The sequence below is a fragment of the Salvelinus sp. IW2-2015 genome, linkage group LG8 (genome assembly GCF_002910315.2).
Source record: "Salvelinus sp. IW2-2015 linkage group LG8, ASM291031v2, whole genome shotgun sequence".
NCBI classification, from domain to species: Eukaryota; Metazoa; Chordata; class Actinopteri; order Salmoniformes; family Salmonidae; genus Salvelinus; species Salvelinus sp. IW2-2015.
Genome location: NC_036848.1, coordinates 20,191,654 through 20,205,818, shown reverse-complemented (window position 1 = coordinate 20,205,818; position 14,165 = coordinate 20,191,654). Strand labels below are relative to the sequence as shown.

The 14,165-nt window shown below is 42.9% G+C and overlaps 1 protein-coding gene across 1 annotated transcript in view; it reads right to left on the bottom strand.

The window, feature by feature from the left end:
* LOC111967579 (teneurin-3-like) overlaps positions 1–14,165 on the bottom strand; it is a 229,472-nt gene that overhangs the window by 32,844 nt on the left and 182,463 nt on the right. The window contains exons 21-25 of the mRNA XM_070444793.1: positions 9,592–9,841; positions 5,856–5,876; positions 4,467–4,699; positions 2,742–2,896; positions 155–1,038 (exon numbers count right to left, since the gene is read on the bottom strand). Of these exons, the coding sequence (XP_070300894.1) occupies positions 155–1,038; positions 2,742–2,896; positions 4,467–4,699; positions 5,856–5,876; positions 9,592–9,841 (1,543 nt within the window). The remainder of the gene's footprint in view (positions 1–154; positions 1,039–2,741; positions 2,897–4,466; positions 4,700–5,855; positions 5,877–9,591; positions 9,842–14,165) is intronic.

The window sequence follows — 14,165 nt, the reverse complement described above, 5'->3', positions numbered from 1 at the left end:
AAACATGAATATACATTCATTGTAAGTGCAAAGCAGCAACTGATTAGCTTACTTTATGATCAAATATTTATCTAGTCAGGCTCTCATCACCCTAAAAAGTGAAGGTCTACTCTGCCATTGGAGAAATCAGTCCTTCCTACTTCTGTATACTCACTCGTAGAATGTGGTCCAGCCAATTTCAGAGGTCTTAGTAGCCAGCAGGCCAGTGTTACCATGGTAGGTGAGTAGCACCAGTTCCTGGCCCTGAGCCGTCAAGGTCTTTAGCCCACCATTGGTTCCCATGATCAGCCAGATGACCTGGTTGTCCGGGGCGACAATGCGCACGGGAATGCGGTTGGGGTCTCGGCGGATCCTCAGGGTGTTCCCGTTGCTATCGGTCACAGCGGTAACGTCGTTCTCGATGCTGTAGCTGAAGGTGTACTTAAAGTCACCCGTCAGGAGGCTGGAGGTGTGTTGGTGGGTACCATTGGCGTCAAAGACATACACTTCCTGGGCATCAGGCGACGCCACCTCAAAGGTGTTGGTGTTAGAAGTCAACACTGGCCCGTTCCTACCGACAGCCCGGATGCGGATGTTGCCCAGGTCTGCCACGTACAGGGTGCCATCAGGCGCCACAACCAGAGAGGATGGGACGTTGAGACGAGCGTCTTTAGCGTAGCCCTCGCCGGTCTGGTAACAGTCGCAGTTGACGTCGTTCTTACAATCACAGTCAGAGGGCGACCCTGCCAGATGGGTTATTTCACCGTCGACAGATATCGTTCGGATTCGACTAAGCTTCCGTTCGTCGGTTTCGGCGACGAAGATGGCACCGTAGTAGGACACGGCGATGGCAACGGCGGACTCCAGGGGCGTCAGCGCTGCCCTTTGACCTCCGGCTGCCCCGCGGTCCATCCCGGCCAACGGGCAGTGGATGGGCCGGCCCGCTGCAATGCTGACCTGGCCGTTCTCAGTGATTCGTAGGACCACATTGTTGTCCAGGATGTACAGGGAGTTATCCATGGGGCTGACCGCTAGGTCGGTGGGCCACTCCAGGAGCACCTGCAGATAGGGACATTGTTATAGGCACCACAGATATGTGGCATTAAGACATTACTTTCTCTCAGATATGTGGTATTGAGATATCCCTGTCTACAGAAAGGACATTGGCAACATTGTCCTATCTCCTAAATATTTCAGGGTGACATCAGTATTGTTACAAACTGTGGAAAAACACATACTTAATCATCCTTTCCAGACAGTGATATTATACAAGGTATTTGCCCTCAAGGCTGCACACAACTCATTACTGTCTGTCTCAGTGCCATTCATTAAGCCTGCCAGTCTGCCTTCTTATGGGACAATATGCCTCAGGTTACTATAGTCTAGCCAAAAAGATATTGGTGTCGCGTTGTGACATCGAACTATCTTAATTAACTTAAGACATGTTTAATTATTGTCTGCCTGATGGTTTCAAGCCTCCCTTAGTGTAATGATAGCAGACATGGAACTATTATCTGGTATGTCCCCTTGGAGTAAAGGGCAGAGGTAAGGGACTCCAATCCAAGTTGAGTTTGACTCTCCACACCAATCCACTCCTGAAACGTCCCCTCCGGAGACCCTAAATATATGGTCTGTAATGGAGGCCCGTCATTCCATTTTAATATGATAAAAGCTTTTCTTTGTTTTTCTTTTCTTCATTATTCATTTGCATCACATCAGAGATCGTATGTAATGGAAGAGGATAGCGTGGACATGGATATAAATGTTTAAGAGGAGAGCCAAAGTTATATATTGAGTAAGTGTTTTGCCCTCATAAGGCGGTAACTTTGTGTGTTTTGACAATACACTATGTTCATGCTGTTATGGGCAGATTTTTAGAGACGTGGAAAGTTGTTAGATAGAAAAGTGTTGAAATGTCATGCTGTTTGGTAGGAATGACCCCCCCCCCCCCCCAAAACAAAATTCAGCTGCTGACTACACAAACTTCCATCACACCTGATTCAACTAATCAAGAGCTTGGTGATTATTTGACTGTATGGATCGGATCTGCTAGTGTGCTGAAACAAAAATATGCAGTCCTGTGGGTCCCTGAGGAACAGATTGGGACACACTGCTCTAGACAATAAGCCTCAGCAACTTGAGAGTGCATAGGGGTCTTTTAAACAAAAATATAATGCCACCTAATGACTTTCCTTCCACTGAAATAACCATATCCAAAAGCATATTATTTAACTATGTAAGTACTTTCATCATCAGTTTTTGTGAGTGTTGCAGGGAAAAATGCTAGATTTTGCTGCGACAATTCTAACATTATGTATGGCAATATGCAATCATTTTGTCCAAATTGCCATGAAAATGCGCTGATGGGGGAAAAGGTTTGTCGACATGTGGCTTGATTGAACCATTTTATGCGGTAAAAGTGCAGCGATTGGTTAAAATTGCGAGCTCTCTTTTTGTAGTGCAGTTATCAGACACTTTTATACACTAATACTGCAGAGATAACTGTTGTATGCAGTAGTAGTACAATGATTGGTCAAATTTGCGAGCCCTCAAATAATATGCATGGAATTGTTGATTTTGCAAAACAAATTGCGATCGCAGAATACTGGAGGGACTGCATTTATGTAACACTCCAAAGACTGAGTGACTCATAGATTGGCAAGAAGAGTACCACAGGGTGGCGCTGTGAGGTTAGCCCTATGGGACCTGACTTGAGGACAGAACAGGCTTGAGGGACGCATGACTGGTACTCTGACAGCCACCTGATTGATGTCCATGCTGATGTCACAGGTAAGGGGGCGTGCCGACGTGAGGTCGTTGGAGCCCAGGAGGGTGGATATGATGCCGTTTTGGTCAACTCTCCGGATCGTGGTGCCGTCCACAAAGTATATCAGTCCATTCTTGTCCACAGCGATACCTGTCGAGGCAAAAGGGGGAAGGGGGGAATAAAAGAAATGCATAAGTGATAACAGATAGATAGACGTGTCAGACATGGGAGATGTTCGGTTTTCTCTGCTTGCATGACTCTGTGGAACGAACACAACAGATACATGTGTCGAGTTTGGCTTCCCATTATTCAGGTCACTGCAAAAAGCACATCCTTCAATAATTAAACCGCCTGCTTTCCTGCTATTGAATAATTTCTCAGGGTAAAGTAGGAAATGCTGTGTTCCTACTGTATGTGCGCCGGGCGCACGTGTCTCGCCATATCCCACCTCCAATAACAGAACTCAGAGGTGAAGTGTCAACGTGTTGCTCCTTCACCTCAAATTGCAGCTCGGACACCCAGCAATCATCAACCATCTTCACTAGATTCTGTGAAATGGGTAGGCGGGGGGAAATTACGAATTTGGTCAATTTGAGACGAAACGGGTGAGCGACAGGCAGTTGCCATGGTTACGACGGCAGGCAAAATTGCCCGACTGATTGATTGTCGGCTGAGGGTTTTAGCGCAAGGAGAGAGTACTTGCCATAGACATTTGTCCCACATAGGGAAAATACATTAGCAACCGTGGCACACTCCACATCTCTTCATGTCACTGTGCGCTCCTAATAGAGACCAGAGCCTACAGGATTTCAATTAAACCTCACATACACTTCCATTTCTTTTCACTCAGCGCTATAAACGCTGGTGTAAACACACACTGTGGGCGGTTTTTAAACTCTAAATAGTGATAAAGGTTTATCACAAGAGGTGAGAAATTGGTATATATTCTGCATTTGACACATTTAATAGCTTCTAAATAAATCTGTAAAAAAATGGAATCAAGTGGTTCGAGGGGAGTGATTTGGTTTGACCTTTGGCTCGATCGGCCCAAAGCTTGCCTGGGTCCTGAAACAAAGAGCTGAGGGAGCATTCTGGGAGAGCCGGCTATTTGACACTCTGGGGGAAATTCTGACAGATGAAGAGTGCCACATTTGAGCACATTTCAGCAAACGTCTGGGGAAGAAAACTCCAGCCATCTGCTGTCTCTTTCCCCTAGCCTCTACCTCCTCCATCTCCATAGTTAGATTCACTCCCTCCCAGCTTCCTTTCATTCAAACCCACTATTTTAAATGCAGTTTAAGCAGGGACATGGGGGGGGGGCTTTCAAGGCTGGCACACACCATGACTTCTTAACTTCTCTGAACTAATATTCAGACGGTGGTGAGTTTTTAGACACAATATGGCTGCCATACTACACTTAGGTTGGTGCTACAGTACACATGTATGGTGAATGATGGCAGTTACCCTTATATAAGCATTTTCTGACCTGGTGAAAAGTGCTACCTGAATAGAATATATTAACACGTTACTTCTAAAACATTTGTGCTGTGAACCACCAATCTTTTGAAAGCTTTGTAGGATTTAATTTCTGCCCTCCAGTAACACATCCAATTCAGCTAATTACTGTATGTTCTAATCAAATGTGTTCCTGCAGGGCTGGACAAAAAGCCTGCAGCCCTGCACACCCAATAGCGCTCCAGTATGTTGTCTTGGCACCTACCTTTTGGCCCAGTGAGCAGGGCCTCCGTGGCCTTGGCCCCATCCCCACAGTGGGTCTCATCAAATGGCAGACAGTGGTCCCCGGTCCCTGCCACCACCTCCGCGTTACTCTGCAGTTCCTTGATCCCCGTCAGGACCTTGGGCCGGTAGATCCTCCGTGAGTAGGTGTCTGACACATACAGCTGCCCAGTCACCGGGTCAGTGGCCAGGTAATAGCGGTGAGCAGGGTTGTTACTATGATCGAGGGGAAATGTGGTTACTGCGACTGCCGCAATGAACAGTCAGAAAATAATCTAGTTTTAGGTCGTTTTTTTTAACGAATTTGAACAATCCCAAGAGAACCTAGTTTGAAGGTATTTTTCCAAAATAACAAAGTAAGAAAATGTGACATTCAGAATGATAATGACCACAGAAAAGACTGTATGTGTATGTAGTTCTGGTTATTGTGAATGCCCGATGAGGCTTGTGTTGTGTGAGGCTTTTTGCATAACAGACGGGTGGGAAATAGTCCGAGACCAGGAGTCAAAGTGAATATAACAGAATTTAACAGGAAACGACTGGAGCAGATTTGTGTGTGACAACTTGAAGGGTGCCAGATCATTTCAATCGTTATCACTACCCTGTGAGGGGAAGCCAATGGAAATAATGGAATGATGTGCTTATGTTGATACTGATGGCATTTCGTTGGGTTGCGCTTATTGACATTCATTTTAAAATGCCTCAATATGTGGCGGGCTCCTTCAGAAAGAGTTAGCAGAGACATCTTCAAGGCTGGCTTCCATTATGAAAAAATCATCTGATGCAAAGACAGAATTAATAATCTTATATGTAGGGTGCTGGATATCAGCAATATAGAGCAAGTATAGTAGTATTGACTTTGAATTTACATTTTTTTTGTCAAAGGAAATTACATTCACATTTTTCTACGCTAGTTAACATTAATCCTCTTACATGACTAAATGACACAGACATATCACTGAATTTAAATTGCCAACTCTTTTCAAAGACGAGATAACATGTGTGCTTGGAGGCCAATAATACACCAAAATATAAGCTGTTAAAGGTGAATAACACTTTTTTACTGTCTGGAAATAAAGATAGCCCAGTGAGTGTTCTCGTGTTTAATGGTACATTAGCCCATACTGTAAGCCTTTGGCACTTATGAATGTGAATAATGTGTGTTTCAAATAAATGTGAGAATGCAATAAACAGTGAAAAAAAAGTCAATGTTACATTACAAAGTGGGATGATAAAAACGGACACCTTTATGAGCCAAACCACATGATCAAATAATGCCTTAGAGGCTTATCAATTTGCCATAGAAAGAGGTTCATAAAAATATACAATATACATCAAGACAGTGAGAGAAACTGCAACATAACACACCTACCTGTGTCTAAAATCTTTATTTCTTAGGGTGGGATTAAAGGAAGGAAGCAGAAAAGAGAAAAATGCAGAGAGACTGTAAAAGTGTGTGACTTTAAAAGTCTAAGAAAAACACCATTAAAAAAAGAAGCAGACAATGGATATTTGTTGAGCAGAAAGGAGGCAAAAAAGGAGAAGAGTGACTATGGCTTGGTTAAACCCTGCACCCATAACTAACAGAAGGGAGAATATAAAAACTCCCCCACCAGGTAATCCATTGGGCCATTTGTTCTCCATTTAACCACTGAGTATCGGAATATTGATCCCACCACTCATTATACAGCCCCAAATAAAAAAAATAAGGACTTTATATCCAAACCCCAAGCCATTGCATGCCAGGTTGACAAGCCAGGTTGGGAGTTGCTTGTACTCTCACGGATGTACATACACTTCATGTACACACAAAAGGATGTGGACACCCTTTCAAATGAGTGGATTTGGCTACTTCACTGACCTCACTAATGCTCTTGTGGCTGAATGGAAGCAAGTCCCCTCAGCAATGTTCCAACATCTAGTGGAAAGCCTTCCCAGAAGAGTGGAGGCTGTTATAGCAGCAAAGGGGGGACCAACTCCATAATAATGCTCATGATGTTGGAATCAGATGTAGTGTATGTGCATTTTACATGTATTATAACGAGCAATCCAACCATGTGGGCTTAATTTTCCCCATGCAACCTATAAGAGAACGTATCAAAACATAACAAACAGGCGGTTGTGGGTGTTGTATGTGATTTGTGGGGATGTCTTCTGAACTGAAGACTTCACTGTTTTTTTGCAATGGGAGGGCCAGGGGCATGCAATTGATTCGAAAGATTTAATATGCTTTGTATTGAGTATCCCTGGCTGTAAAATGGTGGTTTCTGAGTCTGCCAATTGGCCGAATTAAGCTTATCGAGTAAAACCAACTTGATAAGACGGCCTAAATCGTCTCGATTACATGGTGTTTTTCTCTAATTGTGATGAAGGATATAGAAAATATTCCACATTAAATAGTGAATCTCTCCGTTCTTCCGTTCCATCATATTGGATACTGTGCAAGTAGGCCAACAGTTGTCTGACCACCCTGCGCATTGTTGAGACCGTCTCGGAAAACCACTGATTCACAGTTCAAAGAAGACCACTACACGTCAGACGTCCACCCCGTTCAAGTTTATGTAACAGAATGCATTTTGTTCTGCCACCAGTGCGGCGTGAACTCACAACAACACATACCACTCAAAGCCAACCGTCTTAGCCAAACAGAGCAAGAGACTAGTCAGTCACTCTTGAGTAAAAGTTTAAGGTTTTAAATATACTTAAGCATCAAAAGTATAAATCATTTCAAATTCCTTACATTAAGCAAACCATACGGCACGTTTTTTTTTCTTCGTTGGGGGGGGGTGGGGGATAGCCAGGGGCACACTTCAACATTCAGACATCAGTAACAAACAAAACATTTGTCTTTAGTGAGTCCGCCAGATCAGAGGCAGTAAAGATGACCAGGGATATTCTCTTGATAAGTGTGTGAATTGGACCATTTTCCTGTCCTGCTGAGCATTCAAAACGTAACAAGTAATTTTGGGTGTCAGGGAAAATGTATGGACTAAAAAGTACATTATATTATTTCGGAATGTCGTGAAGTAAAAGTTGTCAAAAATATATTCTTAAAGTGCAGTACAGATACCCCAAAAAACGACTTAACTTTTTAGGGCTGCAGGGGCAGTATTGAGTAGCTTGGATGAAAGGTGCCCATTTCAAACGGCCTCGTACTCAATTCTTGCTCGTACAATATGCATATTATTATTACTATTGGATAGAAAACACTCTCTAGTTTCTAAAACCGTTTGAATTATATCTGTGAGTAAAACAGAACTCAATTTGCAGCAAACTTCCTGAYAGGAAGTGGAAAATCTGAAATCGATGCTCTGTTCCAGGGCATCCCTATTMATTTGCTTGATATGTATTAGTATACATGCACTTCATACGYCTTCCACTAGATGTMAAYAGGCAGTGAGAGAAGAAATGGAGTGTATAGCTTGATCTGAGGTCGAATWAGAGCTCTTGGCATGACGTGACACCAATTTCCTGTTTTCWGGAAGGCGCGAGAAGGAACCGGGGATTGCCTTCTGAAAAGCTGTCGTTATAGACAGCTACTATCTCCGGCTTTGATTTTATTTGATAAATGTGACAATATCATCGTAAAGTATGTTTTTTCAATATAGTTTTATCATATTATTGAATTTTTTTCGGGAGTTTAGGCGTGTTGCGTTCTTTGCGTTTGGTGACGAAGGAGAGCTTCGCGCCACTTGGCTAGTCTGCTTGCTAATTCAAGAGGGAAAAAGGCCATTCTAAAACCAAACAACGATTGTTCCCTACAAAGGACCCCTTGTACAACATTCTGATGGAAGATCATCAAAAGTAGGACCCATTTATGATGTTATTTCATATATCTGTCGAACATGTTTACTATTAGTTTGCGCCCAGATTTTGTGCGCTCTCTCGCTATAACGTAAGCTGGATGTCGTACTGAAGTTATTTTTAGAATTCTAACACGGCGATTGCATTAAGAACTAGTGTATCTATCATTTCCTATACAACATGTATTTTTTAGTAAAGTTTATGAATAGTTATTTGGTCAGAATAGGTGAGTGTCATAAATATACCCGAACATTCTGGGAAAAAGTAGCTACGTTAGCACAATGTATAACCACGGATTTCAGCTCTAAATATGCAAATTTTCGAACAAACCATATATGTATTGTGTAATATGATGTTATAGGACTGTCATCTGATGAAGTTTATGAAGGTTAGTGAAATAATTAATATCTTTTGCTGGTTTTGTCGCTATCGCTACCGTTTGCCTTGAATCAATGCTGTTGTGTGGTTGGCTATTGTAGTAAGCTAATATAATGCTATATTGTGTTTTCGCTGTAAAACACTTAAAAAATCTGAAATATTGGCTGGATTCACAAGATGTTTGTCTTTCATTTGCTGTACACCATGTATTTTTCAGAAATGTTTTATGATGAGTATTTAGGTATTTCACGTTGGTGTCTGTAATTACTCTGGCTGCTTCGGTGCTATTTGTGACGGTAGCTGTGATGGTAGCTGCAATGTAAAACTGATTTATACCTCAAATATGCACATTTTTTTAACAAAACATAGATTTATTGTATAACATGTTATAAGACTGTCATCTGATGAAGTTGTTTCTTGGTTAGTTTGGTTGGTTCTTGGTTAGTTTGGTTGGTTTTGTGCAAGCTACCTGTGCTGTGAAAAATGTCTGTGCTTTTTTGTATTTGGTGGTGAGCTAACATAAATATACGTGGTGTTTTCGCTGTAAAACATTTTAAAATCGGACATGTTGGCTGGATTCACAAGATGTTTATCTTTCATTTGCTGTATTGGACTTGTTAATGTGTGAAAGTTAAATATTTCTAAAAAATATCTTTTGAATTTCGCGCCCTGCACTTGAGCTGGCTGTTGTCATAAGTGTACCGACATTGGGCTTGCAGCCAATGTCGGTACATTGGCTGCATGGTTAGCATACATGGTTAGCATGGGTCCATGGCATAGTACTTTAAAGTAATTTTACTTAAGTACTTTACGACTCTTAAGTACTTGGCTACGGGCGAAGAACCAGACTTTAATTTGAGGGTCAAAAGGTCAGAACCAAACGACCATGCACCGCCATTACGGTTCCATGCAGAACCTGAACTAACCTGAGCTCCATGACGCTGGTGACGTTGCCCGACGGGTAAACGCGCCGGATGTAGTTGAAATCGCCCACGTAGAGGCTGCCGTCGATGCCCCACGCCAGGGCCAGGGGCGCCAATAGCTTGTTGCCCAGGGCCTGGCCGTTGCAGCTGGGGCACGAGATGCTACGGCGCCGACCGTTCCCCATCACTGTAGAGATGACGGGCGGCTGCAGCGAGATGAACTGGTTCTCACCGCTGCCTTTGTAGAGGACACCTGAGAAAACAGAGGATAAAGATACTTCAGGAAACAGCAGAGGGAGCACCCCCCTATCCACATCGACGGGACAGTAGTGGAGAGGGTAGTAAGTTTTAAGTTCCTCGGCGTACACATCACGGACAAACTGAATTGGTCCACCCACACAGACAGCGTGGCGAAGAAGGCGCAGCTGCGCCTCTTCAACCTCAGGAGGCTGAAGAAATTCAGCTTGTCACCAAAAGCACTCACAAACTTTTACAGATGCACAATCGAGAGCATCCTGTCGGGCTGTATCACCGCCTGGTACGGCAACTGCTTCGCCCATAACCGTAAGACTCTTCAGAGGGTAGTGAGGTCTGCACAACGCGTCACCGGGGGCAAACTACCTGCCCTCCAGGACACCTACACCACCCGATGTCACAGGAAGGCCATAAAGATCGTCAAGGACAACAACCACCCGAGCCACTGCCTGTTCACCCCGCTATCATCCAGAAGGCGAGGTCCGTACAGGTGCATCAAAGCAGGGACCGAGAGACTGAAAAAGAGCTTCTATCTCAAGGCCATCAGACTGTTAAACAACCACCACTAACATTGAGTGGCTGCTGCCAACATACTGACTCAACTCCAGCCACTTTAATAATGGAAAAATGTATGTAAAAAATGTATCACTAGCCACTTTAAACAATGCCACTTTTATATGTTTACATACCCTACATTACTCATCTCATATGTATATACTGTACTCTATACCATCTACTGCATGTTGCCTATGCTGTTCTGTACCATCACTCATTCATATATCGTTATGTACATATTCTTCATCCCTTTACACTTGTGTGTATAAGGTAGTTGTTGTGAAATTGTTAGGCTAGATTACTCGTTGGTTATTACGGCATTGTCGGAACTAGAAGCACAAGCATTTCGCTACACTCGCATTAATATCTGCTAACTATGTGTATGTGACAAATACAATTTGATTTGAGAGGAGCTTCTCTGTAATCGATGATTGATGAGAATGAGGACTTTGAACTGTGCTAAAATCAATAATTTTCTCTAAGATTTTTTAATTGCTGTTCAAAAYAGCCATTTCCTTAGGAAACACCTCTAAATTGAGATTTGATTAGTTGGGTAAATAATAAATAGTGTAAACCAAATGGCTGAATAATCCTGAGGAATTGTGAACAAACCCGTTGAGTTGCCTTGGTACATAATACCTCATTCATTAGTCATTGCAGAGTGCCTACCTATGTTCATACTGTATTTCAATGTCTCATGAATCTTGACATTTTTGTGAGGAACCTGTTTAGTGGGATTCTGAAACTCATMAATTAATTGTAACCTCTTTACAGAACATCTCGTCAAGACCCTGTTTCATTTTCTCCCAGTAAGTCACAGTGAGAAAGGAAACATGAACTCAGCACACAATGTACAGGTAACTGACAAAATGAAGGCGAAACACCAAAGAACATGTCTTAAAAGGGCATTCGGCCATCATGATCCAGAACCAGATCAATGCATCTTGGAATAGATTCTACAAGTGTCTGGAACTCCGGTGTTGCATTCCTCCGATATTCATCCATGAGAAATTCCATCATTTACTGTTTGTGGTGGTGGAAAACCCTCTCAGGCGTCTCTCCAGAATCTCCCATAAGTGTTCAATTGGGTTGAGATCTGGGGACTGACACAGCCATGGCATATGGTTTACATMATTTTCATGCTCATCAAACAATTCAGTGACCACTCGTGCCCTGTGGATGGGGGCATTGTCATCCTATGGGGGCATTGCATTGGTAACCAAAATGATGGCAAAAATAATGGTGTGCTCGGCATTTTAATACATGACACTAGGCATGATGGGATGTTAATTGCTCAATTAACTCAGGAACCACACCTGTGTGGAAGGACCTGCTTTCAATATACGGTGTATCCCTCATTTACTCAAGTGTTTCYGTTATTTTGTCAGTTACCAGTACCTTTCAAAAGTATYGAAACATCAATTGAACTGAGGAGTGACCAAAAAGTCATTACATTAAAACATTTGAGCGAGGGGCAAATATTATTTATTTATTTTAAAATTGGGGGAAGGGATATGGTGGAGTAGACTTTAAAATTGTAAAAAAAAAAAAAAACATCAAAGGGGTGAATTGCATGCTGGGAGCAATTCATTATTCACACCTCGGCAACACGTTTAAATTCCGACACTCCCTCTGTCCTCATTACCGGATTGATGGTGGCGCTGAATGCCTGGTGTAGCACCCACTGTTTCCTCGACATTACCCCCGCACGTGTCACTGCACATCTCGATGTATGTGAAATCGAGTGTCCCCTCGCCGCCGTTTGTCCCTCTCTGATTAGTTCCTTTCATTGATTAATTGATTTAAGGGGGAACTCAAATGAAGACAACCTGGGGAGACCGCTGGCAGGACAATCCCACCGATCCATCTCATTCTAACGGAGAACATTACAAATGCACGGCTAACAAAGATGAATGGGTCCAGGGGACGGCTTGTGCGTGACGCCATCAAACGCACAACCTTGGAGCTTTAATTGCACTTCAATCCATCTGTCTGCTCGCTACGGAGACATGCTATGTGAGTGATCGGAGGCTGAACGAGGGCTGACTCGACAGCAAGCATCCCTGATGGCCTTATTATAAAGCAATAACCAAGTAATTCTGTAATAACAAGCACAAGATGTCAAACATTATCTCCACTCTATCACAATGTTGAATTTAACCTAATTAACAATAGAATTACAGTTTTTACATACCCAATATACAGTTGAGTATAAGAAGCTCAACGCATTACACCTTATTAGAAAGTTAGGTCACGTCTTAAAAAAAAAATCCCATTATTGATGAGGTCATTTTGGCAACCTTCCCACAGTCCCCTACATTTACATTTCAATCACAGCTTATTGTACGACGAAATGTCTTCCCATACGCCATTTGAAAGTCTAATGTCATGCATTAAATACGCACGTCAATTTCCGACACCTTCTCTTTAACACACACATTAACGCTCAAACCAACTCTACAGTCTCTCTCTGACAGAGTCTCTGACAAAACTAAAATATGTTGCTGCACCCAGGCTAAAGCCACTGCACATCTGACCATGTTTATAAGGCTAGAGAGCCTTGTTTTAACAGAAGGCATATAGCCACTTTGCAGCAGGGAGGGAGGGAGTCAGGGGGAGCACAGACAGAACAGCTTTTGGCCTTATCTTGTCAGACAGGCCCCAGAGGGGGGGGGGGGGGGGGGAGAGGGGGGGGGGGGGGGGGGGGGGGGGGGGGGAGAGAGAGAGAGAGAGAGAGAGAGAGAGAGAGAGAGAGAGAGACTGTTAGGTGAGGATGAGAGGATAACTCAAATACATCACAGTAGTCTCCTCAGACAGGGAAGGCAAGGGAAAATGGAGACAAAGTCACTGGGAAGAGATGTGTGACTGTAGTGGACCACAACTTGCATGTTTTATCAAAGAAGATGACATGTACAACATTAGGGAATCAATACAGAGCTAGTTGTGAAGAAAAAGTTGTGATATTTTTGTATCGGGACTGAATTTCTTAAGGGCCTCATCCTGCAGACTATAAAACTAACACGTGACCCACGACTCTCCGAAATATGTCTTGCCAACAACCAAGGCCGACAAGCACTTAAAATATTAACACATTGTAAAGGGCATACACAATAGGTATAAGCTTTCCCCTGTAAGGCCATCTGCCATGGCTTGTGTTTGGGGAACGAACGAGGGGAAAGATAAAGTTTGAAGACAGGGTCGTGCCACTGGCATCTGAGTGTCTGTTGACTGAGGAACCATTAATCATTTCACACACTTCACATACTATCTGTGGGTGAAACTAATGGGATTGTGAAATGGAGGATAGCTACCCTGCTGTTGGCAAATTGATTAACCTGCTGACAGGCAGGGAGAAGTTAAAGAGGAAAGTGTCATTCTCAAAAATATTTTTTTAACTTTTTCTGATTTAGGCACATTTCAGAATCTATTTGAAGCGCTTGGAATTAAATAAAAAGAATGAAAACGGTGAAAACTCTTTGGAGTCCTGGTAGTTGGTGCATAGACAGATAAGACGCAATCTGTGTAGGCATGTGTCTTTCATTTCAGTCATTCATGTATCAATATCAAACTACACAAATCTTGCAAAACAATTCTACTGAAAACCTCATAACCTAATAAACATAATTCACCACATTTTGTATGAAGACAAACGCACATTGATGCCCAGTCTAACGCAAGAAAATATTAGCATATCATATGTCGACGATGCAAAGCAAGCATCTACACATCTGTTGATCACGAAGCTTCACATCTAGAGACAGCGACCC